This window comes from Odontomachus brunneus, unplaced genomic scaffold (assembly GCF_010583005.1).
Source record: "Odontomachus brunneus isolate Ranch 3 - 2012 unplaced genomic scaffold, Obru_v1 Obru_scaffold_001, whole genome shotgun sequence".
NCBI classification, from domain to species: Eukaryota; Metazoa; Arthropoda; class Insecta; order Hymenoptera; family Formicidae; genus Odontomachus; species Odontomachus brunneus.
This window is the reverse complement of record NW_022639451.1, coordinates 2,049,050-2,062,226: the sequence shown is the minus strand read 5'-3', so window position 1 is coordinate 2,062,226 and position 13,177 is coordinate 2,049,050. Positions and strand designations below refer to the sequence as shown.

The 13,177-nt window shown below is 38.0% G+C and overlaps 1 protein-coding gene across 2 annotated transcripts in view; it reads right to left on the bottom strand.

The window, feature by feature from the left end:
- Positions 1 to 13,177, bottom strand: part of LOC116844891 (agrin-like) — an 853,814-nt gene that overhangs the window by 621,706 nt on the left and 218,931 nt on the right. For both annotated transcript variants that reach the window (XM_032817052.1, XM_032817137.1), the window contains exon 3: positions 10,293 to 10,328. In XM_032817052.1, the coding sequence (XP_032672943.1) occupies positions 10,293 to 10,328 (36 nt within the window). The remainder of the gene's footprint in view (positions 1 to 10,292; positions 10,329 to 13,177) is intronic.

Genomic DNA, 13,177 nt, shown 5'->3' with positions numbered 1-13,177 from the left:
TATATATATATATATATATATATATATATATATATATATATATATATATATATATATATATATATATATATGACACACTTGTATGATCATATAAATATATATATTTATATATATGCTTGAAATTCTTGGCGTCGACGCGGTAAAAATGCGGATGTTCGTCTCCGAGAGGCCATCCGCGTATTGCCGGGCGTTTTGTACGCACGTATTTGAGAGCCACTGTGTCGCGGAGCCGGTCCCGCAGAGCGGGTCGATGCCATTCGAAACTGAAACCGTCGCGGTCTGTAGGGACGGAGGTGAGGTGACCGGGGTAGCTTTCATTCGCTAAAAGGCCACCGAAACGCCATTGTGCTATCTCTCGAGGATATAGCGGGCGAAACGATACGCGATGGCTGCGTTTTGGTCACTCGATTTACCAGTAACGGAATGACGCCTCTGTGTACACTCGAGTATAGTAACGCCGACGTTGCACGGCCGTCCAAGTGGCCGGCCAATCGATTACGTAACGGCACAAGCCCGATAAACGACTCTCGCAGCGTGTGCACACGCTTCGTTCTTAAAAAAGCGTTCCCCCGTCCGCGAAGCAGATAAACCTCACGGGGGGCTGGCTGGGGTGAACTCCCTCTTAATTGCTTATCGTATCCCGCTTATCGAGGGCAGCAGTTATTTATCCGGCGGCCATTATATCCGCGATCTTGCGAATTACATTTATCGTCGATTTTATTGGCACATACACGGATATATGTACATGTACAAGATATTTCAGACTCTCCTCCACAATTTTTGTGGGAACGTAAAACGGATTAAGGTGAACATAAAAATCTCATAACGTTTTGCGTTATTCGCGATAATATAAGAGGCAAGATATTAATTAAAAAAGATGGTGGAATGATCACGCGCGATATGGCAGATGAGGCTGTAATGACGCCGTCTGGCGTTGTCTACTTATACATCAAGTCAAACTGAACAAAAAAGTTCTCTATCATTTTGCAAATGATCACATACATTTCTAGATATTAATTAAAGAAGGTTTGTGGATTATCGCGCACAATCATATAACAATTTTCTTTCATTAATAACTAAAAATCTACGTGGTTACTTGCAAAATGATAAAGGACTTTTTCGTTTAATTTGACCTAATATATAAGCACACATCATCACTACAGCTTATCACTACAACTCACTATATTGCGTGTGATTATTCAATCTTCTTTAATTAATATCTCGAGATTTATTGCGAATATCGCAAAACGATATGGAACTTTTATGTTCATCTCAGTTCGTTCTACGTTTTCATAAAAATTAGGGAAAGTCTAGGACAGCCTGTATGACGCACTTCTACCTCGCAATATTACGTCTGTAGTTTGCCGCGGCTGTGTGATGTTTTCGATGTACGATCGAGTAGTGCACTGTGTAGCATCCGAAATGGCTATTAAATACATTCGATCAAATTAATCGCGCTAACGGTCATACCGTTAATCAACTGGTGTGACGGGACACACTGGTATTAATTTAACGTTAATTCGACCCGCACATCTACGAATTCGCGCGTTTTCTTTGAAAGGCGTAAGTTAAAAGAAGCAGAAGATAATTCCTTCATTGTTGAAGTATTGATGCATATTAATATCAGAAGAGAGATTCGAATGAAAAATCAGAGAGATTCGAACGGAATATATCCACTTCATTTTCGATAATAAAATAATACCCCTCCGTGATTTTTGAGTAATGAAAGTTTTACATGGACTGAATTTTTATCGGTGTGCAACGTATGATTGCGTCGTGCGCAATAATGAATAAAATAATTTTAAAAGAGGAAGCACGAAAAAAAATGGTTCAGTTAAATCTGCAAATCTGTAGCTTGCTGAGAAAAATTAAACGTTGTAACTAAACAGATTTGCTAATGCAGCAAATGTAAATTAAGTTCAGAAGCTATCGTCAACTTATTCATAGAGCAAATCCATTTTTGTTGACGTTACCTCAGTTGTTGCAAGAAATTATTTCGTATTTCGAGCTGATTAATGTTTGCGAAACAAATTCGTTAATTGTTGCAAATTGTGCAATTACTCAGTAAATAATGAAAAAATATTCTTGATCGTTTTACACATGGAGAAATGCATCCTCTCAATTAAGTCTGACTGCAAATAACCGTAATGAAAAATTTGCCTTTTCATGTTAATGACTGTATATATTAGTGTGTGGTGTGATATAATATATCGATATAAATTATATATATCTTTATATGAATATACTTACATTTATAATATTTTATTATACTATTTGAATGGGGGGGAGGGAGTTGCAAAGAGTAAATGTTCGAGATATTTCAATGAATATTCTTGCTTTAGTTAACCTCAAATAATATATTGAAATCCCCTGATATATTTCCTTTAATATAACAACGAAGGGATTAATTGTGCGTATTAAACTATATTTTCCATTAGTTGTGGTATAGAATTATCTTTGCTGTATTAACAAATCTATCGTGCTGTGACATCAAACTTCGCTAGGTGCAATCACAAATCTTAAGCAGTTCTGCGACTTGGTTATTGTAACACGGCGAATTGTCTGGCTGCCCGTATATTACGCCTATAGATTTGCTGGGCTAGCGAGGATTTCAATTGTGAAGGCAAATCTCTTCTTTTCCATGAGAGAGAAGAAGAGAAGACGTGAGTCGCGGGCAAATTCGATATATTAATACACCATAGCGGTACGTGCGCATACTGCGGATGCATATTGTGTTGCACGTCGCGTCATAATCGAAGTTAATAACGAATAGTGAATGTTCAGCTATATGTGTTGCTCCGCGCGACGCCCATCTTACTTCGGATATCGGCGTGAATGCGCGCATAACTTCGCGAGGCGTTTCATGCCGCGATCGTACGAAGGCTTCCCCGCATCTCCTGCTATCCGGTTGATTCCGCGCGTCGGCCGAATGTCGGATATAATATCTCGGAAGAAGTGAGAGAGAGAGAGAGAGAGAGAGAGAGAGAGAGAGAGGAGAGAGAAGATACGTCGACGAGCTGCGTACGCATGAATATGCGTTCGTTGCGCATTCGCGGCTAATTGTATGCTGGTAGCATCCATTGACGCGTGCTCGGCGCTAATTACCGACGAGATACGAGCTTCCGAACTTCGACGGCAGACGCAATTGTTAGGATACGTGAGCGCTTTTAATACCGTCATGATTAATACGCAGTTAATAAACGGACAATAACCGGCGTCAAAAGAATCGGCAGTCTCGAATGGGAATTCCCGTCGAGAAAGCGTATTTCTCCTTGTTTGCTCAGTGCAGCTTCCTTACCGTGCCTTCCTCAGCTTCTGTTGAGCTCTCGGAATCGCATATTGCATATTGCACGAAGAAACTCGTGGAACTGCGTTAAGAGATCACTGATCATGTAAATAAAGAAATTCCCGAGTCGGAATTTTGATCCTACTTTTAGACTTACTATTCCATTCAACATCTATTTTGATATTCTGAAATTTACATCAACTTCTTTTGATCCTATTTAACCTATCCGAGTTAAAATTTTGATCCTACTTTTAGCCTCATTATTTTATTTAACACCTATTTTGACGCTAAGGAAAGTGAAAAAGGAAATTTCGGACATCATTATCATCATCGTCAAAGTAGAAATAAATTGTATTGTTAGAGTTAAACCTACTTTGCTAACTTAGTTTCTACTGCATTGTACAATTCAAGGTTTAACATAGAATAAAAATTTCGACTTGGATTGCGTCATGGAAAATAACAAGCAATTAAGAGCCAAAAAACTGTTCTTTCGTGTGGCTAAGTAATATACATCTTATAAATATAAAAGTTAGAACACGAAAGCACAAGTCTTGAACAATGTCCTCGAGTACGAACGTTTCAGTCTTCGTTTAATGTACGAAGATAAATATCATTAATCGCTTCCTCATTATTTCACGTACAAAAGTATTAAGACCCAAAAGATACTTTAACAGCAAACGACAGCTAAATGTTATTTAAGCCCGGCCCAAGAACAGTAACGAATAATCAAGCTGAATAACTTGATATTCGACAAAAAATACTTTCGGTTCATTTAGAATTCCTTCAATGAAGCTCAATTTCTCCAAGATGTGAAGGAGGGCGTCTTTAATATCAAAGATTAAACCTATTTAACACTATTTTCTAAAATATAATAAGGCGCACTTCTCACTCTAACAAAGAGTTAATTATCGAGGAGCGGCGAAGTCAAGAGAAATCGAACACAGACTCGAGTAGTGGCTGCGTTAATCAATTAAGGTGCCTCTTTACCGTAAGTACCCACCGGGATGCGGCGACGAAAAATTCCGATAAGAGAGAGAGAGAAAGAAAGAGGGAGAAAGAGACATCAAAGACTAGAATCCCGTACTTCGCTGCGAAAACGATTCCGTGATTCAATGTGCTTGTTCTTTAACTTCTAACGACAATATCGTTATCGTTGAGAGGATGCCACAGTGGATGACGAATTTAAAAAATGTCGATAATGTCGATCATTAAAACGTCATGTCAGATAAAGCAATAACGCGGTCGCGCTACCCTTTTCGTATTTCTCGTACATATAGAGACCTACGCCGCTTTGCTTTACCATATTTAGAAAAACATGCCGTAGAAAGAAGAATATTCTTGTTCAAAATATCTTTATTATTGACATTTTAAAAATAAGAATAATGTTAAAATGACATTATTCTACATGAAAAAGAGATATTTATGTTTTTGACAAAAAAGAACTTACACATATTATCAATATTTCAGTAGTCTATTGTAAAAAATAGGGCTTGCAAAAAGTTAAAAAAATGTATAAAATACTATTAATTGTCTTTAATAAATTATTAATGTTTTGATATATCAATTCCAAATAGTTAGCTCTAAAATAATTTTTGTCTGAAAAGAAGTATTTTTTTTTACCTTCATTTACTTATAATAATTTAGCAATTAAACATCCAAATTATTTTTTATTTTTTTTGCTTCGCGACGACGTATAACGCGTACGTTAGAAAATTGCAGAATATGTCTGCGGGAAAGTTAGCTCCGTTTCGTCCGAAGACGATCGTTTTCGACGTTTTCGTTTTACAAGCGCATTCATGTTGCCGTTGACGCACGAAACGAGAAAGCCCACCGTCAAATATGTCGATCAGACGGCGGCAACAAAGCACCGAGAGCTCCCGGCCCCTCCGTCCGTTATTTCACTAACATCTCGTCGTTAATTAAACGCGTCCGTCAACAAACGGACCGTAATCACCGAGACAGAATAAAGCGTCTCCGAGCCTCGCGAGATCTACGCGCGTACCTCCTTTTCAACCCCCTTTATCACCCTCACTACATCTTCGTCACTCCTCTCGCGTGCCGTGGTCTCCTCTTGTTTGCCGGCTGCACGCCATTTTCTTTTTTTTTTTCTTTCTTCCTCTACGAACGTAACGTCGGCCAAAGCGGATTAGATAGCGGGGAAGCTGGCGTACGTACCGGTGTCTTTATAACTCCCGTCGGCATGCACAGGGCGCACCCACCGCACCATGCCATTAAGATTCCATAAAGAACGGAGGAAATGGCGATACATTTTGATAAGGCGGCACGTGTGAGTAAGTACGGTACGTTCGACCGTCCTCGCCGACTTGGTGCTGGCCACCCTGCAGCTCTCGCGGTGACTATGCATTAGATCAACCCTCCGTATATAATCGTACTTGTTGGAGCATACGGTACGAATAAGCCTGTCAATCCGAATCGAAATTTTAATCCCATTCTTTCAACTTCGACTTTTTAATATCTGTGTATTCTAAAGAGGATCAGTACACCTAAATATATAATTTCATCCCTAGCAGAATCCTCTTATTATTTGACCTCAAAAGGATTCTCCTGAAACCAAAAAGAAAATGTTCTACCTACTTAAAAAAGAAAAGGACTCTAATTGCAAGGTGCTTCTTTTAGTAATCCCATATCCTTAAAATGAAAACTTTCACCGCAGAAGTATTCCTCTAATGAAGTGGACTGTCAATCAGAAATCTACTAAATATCTTTTTCCTTTTTGAATCAATATATTTGTTTACTTGTAGCAGAATACCCTGTTATTAAAAGAAATGTCTATTAAGAATAAGACTTGAAGAAATTTCTCTAACTTTAAGAATATTGTGTTTAAAATTAATAACCAAACTTAAAGAAATTTCTCTAATTTTAAAAATATTGTGCTCAAAATCTTTTTCTTTTGATTTTAGAAGAATCCTTTTCAGGTCATGTATAGGATGAATCAATAATATTGTCACTTTGAATATCTTCGAAGCAAAGGAGATTTGATCTCAAGATCTTCGAAGCTATTCGAAGCCTTTAAATGGTGGAAAACACACAAAATATTCTAGATAGATTCTAAAGAGAACTCTCGGTGAAGTTAGTGGGTTAAATAGAATCAAATATAGATTTCAGAATATCCAAGCAAGCGTTAAATGGAATATTGAGGTCTCAAGCAGGATCAAAATTTCGACTCGGAAACTTTAAACTATCACAATTTTGTAGAAACTCAATATTTCTGAACATATATTTTCTTTTCAAAAATATAGAAAAACCTCAGCTGTAAAAGCTGGCATAATAAAAATCTGCAAGATTTGTCTTATTTTGAGACTTTCCTGAATCTTTTATGAAAGTTGTCGAGCGTTTAAATTCTCTCACAGAGACTCCAACATTGATTAACGCGGAGTGTTAAAATGTCATTCACGAGAAAGATTCTCCCGAAGTAACCATACGATATTTTTTCTTTGTTTTTTTATTTTATTTTTTTCTTCTGTTGCTCGCTCGTTGTTTTCCATCGTTGTTGTCAACTGAATGTCGGATTAGTGGAAGAACGCGGGGGAATGAAAACGACGGCGATAGCAGTTAATTTCGACGCGCTGTACAGAAGGCGATGTTGGCGGATCCCTCTCGTTAACGAGAGTAGGTACGGTAACGAGAGTAGGTACGGTAACGTGAGAACAGGTGCGGTAACAGTAGCAACCGCACATAGTAGTAACGGGAATAGCCGGAATTGTAGCGATCCGCCGAGTTAAAGGGGGATAGCAAGATGCGCCACGTGCGATGACGTATCCTGACGTCGGAAAAACATATTCGAATGTAAATAATCGTGCGGGGCGACGCGACATCCGGTAGTTTGACGGACGATTTCGTGTTTGGAGAACGAGACGACGCCGGAAGGGGCCGTCGGCCGTCTCTCTCTCTCTCTCTCTCTCTCTCTCTCTCTCTCTCTCTCTCTCTCTCTCTCTCTTTCTCTCTCTCTGCCTTGCCCCCGCACTCGAGGGATTACTTCCGCAATGACTGCGAAAAATAAGGCGCGGAGAGGCGAGCTCGGAAATACCAAATAGAATGTGTCAATATCCACGTATGCGATGCACGTACATTGCCGCGGGAAACAAGCATCGCCCGGAAACATCGGTAGCGTGCGAGAAATTTTCCGGCGTGTTATGTTTTACTAAGGACTGTTTGTGTTTGTATTTTATCCAAATACACGTGTGTGTACATATCGTGTGCGCGTATGGACCGAGAGGGGAGAAAGAGGGAGGGAGAGAGAAAAAGAGAGGGTGAAAGAATTGTAAGTGAGTAAAATTGATTAATGTGTCCAAAGGTAAGCCCTCTGAGCGTGAAATATTGCAAAATGGTTTGGAGAAAAAGCGTGAAAGAGAAATTGCAGTATTGACAATTGGTATACAATATTTGTTACATTGATTGGGAAGTGTTTGCCGTATTAGTGATGATGGAAAGATGGATAGAGAAGATTACAGAGGGACGGAAAGTTATTATAGAGACAAAAAGAAAGAAGATTTGAACATTAATGATATACAGAAAAAGAAAGTTTGATTAAGCAATTTTTGGTAAAATATGAACCTTCCAGAAAATTCCAGTTGATGTTACTAAAATTCTGCTGTAGTCTACTCAGAAATCTTGTCACTTGCATAGAAATTTTGTTCTTAGTATCTGGACGGAATTCTCATAACTTCAGTCGGAATTTCTGGTTCGTTCGTATTTTACCGAAATTTTACAGAAATTTACTCAATTCAACCAAACTTTTTCTTCCGTGTGCGTTTGTTTTTAATCCAAATACGCGTGTATGTACATATCATGCGCACGTGTGGATTGAGAAAGGAGGCAGAGGGAAAAGAAGGGGTGAAAGAAAAAGTGAATAAGTGGTATTTATTCATGACTTACGGTAAGCCTTGTAAAACTTGAAATATTACAGAAAAAAAAGCGTATTAAAGAAAAAGCGTAATTACAATATTGGTAGTAATTAATATACAATACTTCCAAAAAAAATCTTATCCTTAGTGGAATCCTTTTATATATGGTTTCAAGAGAATTCTTCTAAAATCAGGAGAAAAATATTCTAAGCGCAATATTATTCTTCTTCATACTCCGAGAAAAACGTGGATAATGGCATTATGTAGGTGATAATTAGAGATTAAAAGTTTCCTTTGTAAAACTGTAGTTCTAAATTGATTGAATATAAATTATTTTACAGTGATTGTAATTGAAACTGCAGTTGCAATAACTATAAAACATAATTTATTCAACTACAAACATTACTTCTACATGCAAAACTTGTATAGTTGTCATCTATATATAATAATTACCATCACCATATTTTTTGTTCTGAATGAATTATGAGAAATACTCTTTCCGTAGAAGTTCTTTCTCAGAATATGGGATTACAAGAAATAATATCTTGCAATTAAAGTTTTTTTTATGGATGTTACAATATTTTCTTCTTAGTTTCAGAAAAATCCTCTTGAGTCCATAAGGGGATTTCACTGAGAATACTTGTTGGGTAATATTATATTTGTTGGGTGAATATTAAACGTATTGAAAAGTGCTTGCTAGCTCAGTAATGATGAAAATTATCGTAGAGAAAATTATTATAGAGAGCGATATAGAGAGAAAATGAAAAAGACGATTCAGGATAAATTTCCGTCGGGAATTTTTACACCTCGTCGTCGAGGCTGCCCTCATTTTGCGAGTGACATTTTTATAATTCCAAAGTGGAGGGAGACCCCGAAGAGAGCTCGCTAGTTCCCTTCAAAAGTCCAAACGCACGGTCGAGAGCAGAGAATTTTCGCCATTATAAATTCTTTTTTCCACACGCGTGGCTCACAACTCAGAGTGTTGCACGATGCGTGATCAAAAGGACGTGCAAAAATGTGCAGGATCAGAGCGGAAACCTTTCGGCCTTCTGCTCTTCGTTCGGATACACTCCCGCGTACATCTCACTACTGTGCGCGTACACCGCGAAATGGCGCGATTATCGCGTTAATGGCATCACGAATTATGGCCAGATCCTCTGCCGCTTCAATCGAATCCCGCGAGCGGCGAGCGAATCGCGATGATTTGCGCGGGATAACAAGGCGCATTAAACGTCGCTAAGAGATACCGTGCTGCGTCGGGCGATCGCGGGAAAAAATGACGCGCGCGTTCTATGAAAATCGTCCGACGGCCAGCCGGACGCGGGGGCGAAGTGGACGCGGCATTGCGAGCGCGAAACACGCGTGTTATCGTGATCATTTTAGCGGCGATAACGCAATTTCACGGTATGCGAGGCACTGCGTTCCGTGTAATTGAGCCGTGCCGCCTGTTTGAAAGGCACCGCTCGGCCCGCATTCCCGTCGGGTTATTCTTCGGAATAACACGTCTCTAAACGTCGCGTGTCGAGCTATCTAAATCTACGATTTCGCCAGGAAATCCACCTCGCGGCGAGGAGAGGGAAGAGGGGAGAGGGAGAAAGAGTGTTCTGCGAGGTGAGGTAGAAACGGGGTGCGCGCATTACCGACGAAGTGGAAGTTGACGTTTTTATTCAGCCCTCTTTTCACCGTGGGCGCCCGCGTGTGTTTAACCCGATTTGCGAATCGAAGCGGTTTCGAGTCCCTCGAAGAGTTGCCTCGACTAGTGGCTGAAACCTAGGAAATGAAAACTAAGCACACGTTAGTCGCGAGAAACGAATAATTTATCGCGACGACGAAGTTTCTTCTTCCATGACGATCCTGGTACGGAACCTACATACATACATACACGTGCACACACGCGCCCACACACATACACGCAGAGTGTATCGTAATTATTTAGCACCAGTATCAACGAGAAGCCACCCAACCTACTCGAGAGACCGCGCAAAATCCACGAGCGTCTTACTGTTAGTTTGGAGATTCAATATTATCGTAGCATGGCATTTGTACAAAGCGCTCGCAGCCGAGCTTCAAACGAACGCGAAGCCATCCCCGATTTAGATTGGCATATCATTAGTACAGGTATTATGATTGAAAATACTTACCCTCGATAATGGGATGGCGCGGCTTGTAGGACATGTCTGGAAAGAAAAAAGGGTTAGTATTAGTGAAATTAGTTACAGTATGTACACGCGGTTAATTATTCGCAAAGCTCGCGGCACCTCGACCGTCACCACGATTAAGACACGGCAATTTTTCTGTCGCAGCGCAATCTTTTTTTTTTATACATTTTTTTTATGGCAGAGCGATTTTAATTATACCCCATAGCTACCGCGTTATTTTCCAACACTAAAAGATTATTGTAGTTTTTTTTGTATACATTCTTTTCAATTTTACTTCTATCAGTAAAGTCTATCTAGCTAAGGAGCACAGTAAATTTTTCTAGGAACATAGGGGATTTTTTTTATATTTTTCTAATTTTTTTCAGTCCTTCCCTCCTCGCCCTAATATATAAATAGTATATATGAAATAAAAAGGTTATACTGTTCTTTCATTTGTTTTATATATATATATATATTTTTTTTTTTTAATTGTTCCTTTCTGACGGTAAAGTTGAAAAGAATTTACGAAAAGAAAACTATATAATATTCTCTCAGTGTAGTTTAAAATTATTATATTTGTATAAATTTTTCTTGAAACAGCAAACTTTTTAATAACACATTTTATTTTTTATATGTGTTATTTCAGCTATTCCCCCGAAAGCGAAATTTTATTAATTAAAGAAGATTTATGAATAATCACACGAGATGTGGTAGATAATCTGTAGTGCCATCGTGTGCTTGTATATTAGATTAAACTGAGCAAAAGAGTCCATTATTATTGCAAATAATCACGTAGATCTTTAATTATTAATTAAAGAACATTAACCCATTAACTCCCAAATGCACAACATTTTTTCAATTTCTTCGAACGCCTATAACTCAATAAAAATACAATAATTTTTTTTCTGAAAAGATTTTAGTATTTTTGGGTGTGTCTTTCCGATTCTGGGTCGTAAAATACTAAAAAATGTCATTTAATATTAGTTTTTTAAGATTTAAATTAAAAAATCACAAATTTTACAATATTTTTTTCATAATTATCTCAAATTTTTCCTTGCAAAACACTGTTTCTCAGGGTAACAAATACATAAAGCGTGCATTAAGTACTTTTACTTTAAAAATATACTAGTGGTTTTTTCAAAATAATCATGACGGTCTCAAAATTGCAGCCCAATGTAGAAATTTCGCTCATTCTTGATTCTCTGTTTGTATTCTGACAACTTTTTTTCTTTGAATCGAATTTCTTTTAGATCATTGATTGTAAATTTGAAGTTAGAATATCAAAATGTAAGATGGTGGATCCAATATGGCGGGCCAAAAAATGAAAAAAATTGTTAATTTACATAAAAGTCGCTATTTAAAGGTTTTTTGGGTCGCTGATTCTAAATTTAAAGTCAATTCTAGATTTAAAGTCAAATTTTTAAAATTAAAAATGATTTATCCAATATGGCGAACAAAAAACAATTTCCAAAGTGTATGAAAATCAATATTTAGAATTTTTTGGATGCTGCTTTTAAATTTAAATAGATTTTTAGATAAATTTAGTTAGATTTTTAAAATTTCTATATATTGGGCTGCAATTTTGAGACCGCCATGATTATTTTGAAAAAAACCATATAGGTAAAAAACGGTATATTTTTAAAATAAAAGTACTTAGTGCGCACTTTATATATTTATTACCCTGAGAAAACAGTGTTTTGCAAGAAAAATTTGAGATAATTATGAAAAAAATACTGTAAAAGTTATAATTTTTTTTATTTAAATCTTAAAAAGCTAGTATTAAATGACATTTTTTAGTATTTCGAAGACATTGAAAGAATTTTGTGCATTTGGGCGTTAATGGATTAATATATTATCGCGAATGATCATCCGCTAATTTTCCTTAATTAATAATAAAAAGTCTACAAAGTTGTTAGGAAAATGGTGAAGGACTTTTTTGTTCAGCTTGACCTAATATACAAACACACGATGGCAGAAGTAGCCACTACAGCTCATCTACCATCTCGCGTGATTATTTACAAATCTTCTGTAATTAGTATCTCCATAATTACTACAAATATTACAAAACTAAAGGTGCAGGACTTTTATGTTCACCTCAATCCGTACTATGCCTCCACGAGAGCTTTGGAGATTGTCCTGAAGCACTCTGTACATATATCAGCTAAGGAATAACAAATTGTTGATTTGTCGTGTCTATCGTCGATAAATAACACGGTCGCCACGAAACACTCCGCATACGTCGTAATGCAATTCGGTCGTGCGACTGCACAGGGACACATATTTCGCCGGTGGAACAAATTTATAACGTACGCGCGTAACGCAGTTCTCATTACGAGGCTGCCTTCGTCCAGCCGCCGTTTAAAATGTAAACTAATTACGACGACACACAATTAGCATCGCGCGCGAGCTGCGAAAGAGACTACCGTCCTACGTGGAATTAAGTAATTTATGTTAGTGCCTACGCGGTGCGCGATAAGATTTATTTGTTTAACTTAAACGACTTTTAATTAAAGACTTTAATTTAATTAAGGTCCACCTTAATTAAGTGGCCATTCTTACCGGTTGTCCGGGACGCGCCGCGGTTCTTGTCGCGTAACGAGTCTCGCGAGACGCGGAAATATTAAAATGTACAAAGCAAGTCCTCCTTCTTCTCCACGAAGGTTGCGCGACGCGGCTCTATATTACACGCATATCCCGGAAGTACGGACGATCGACGGCTAAGTTATATATGCCGATATCGTTCTTTGTTGTCGTACGCATGTTTATTCACATATACATTGATCCTCGCCATATTCAAGAGGGACGGTAAAACACAGCGCTACTGAAACTTTATAAAGCTGCGTGTCCAAATTGCGCTCTCAAGCAGCTTTATTCCGTTTGTTTCGCTC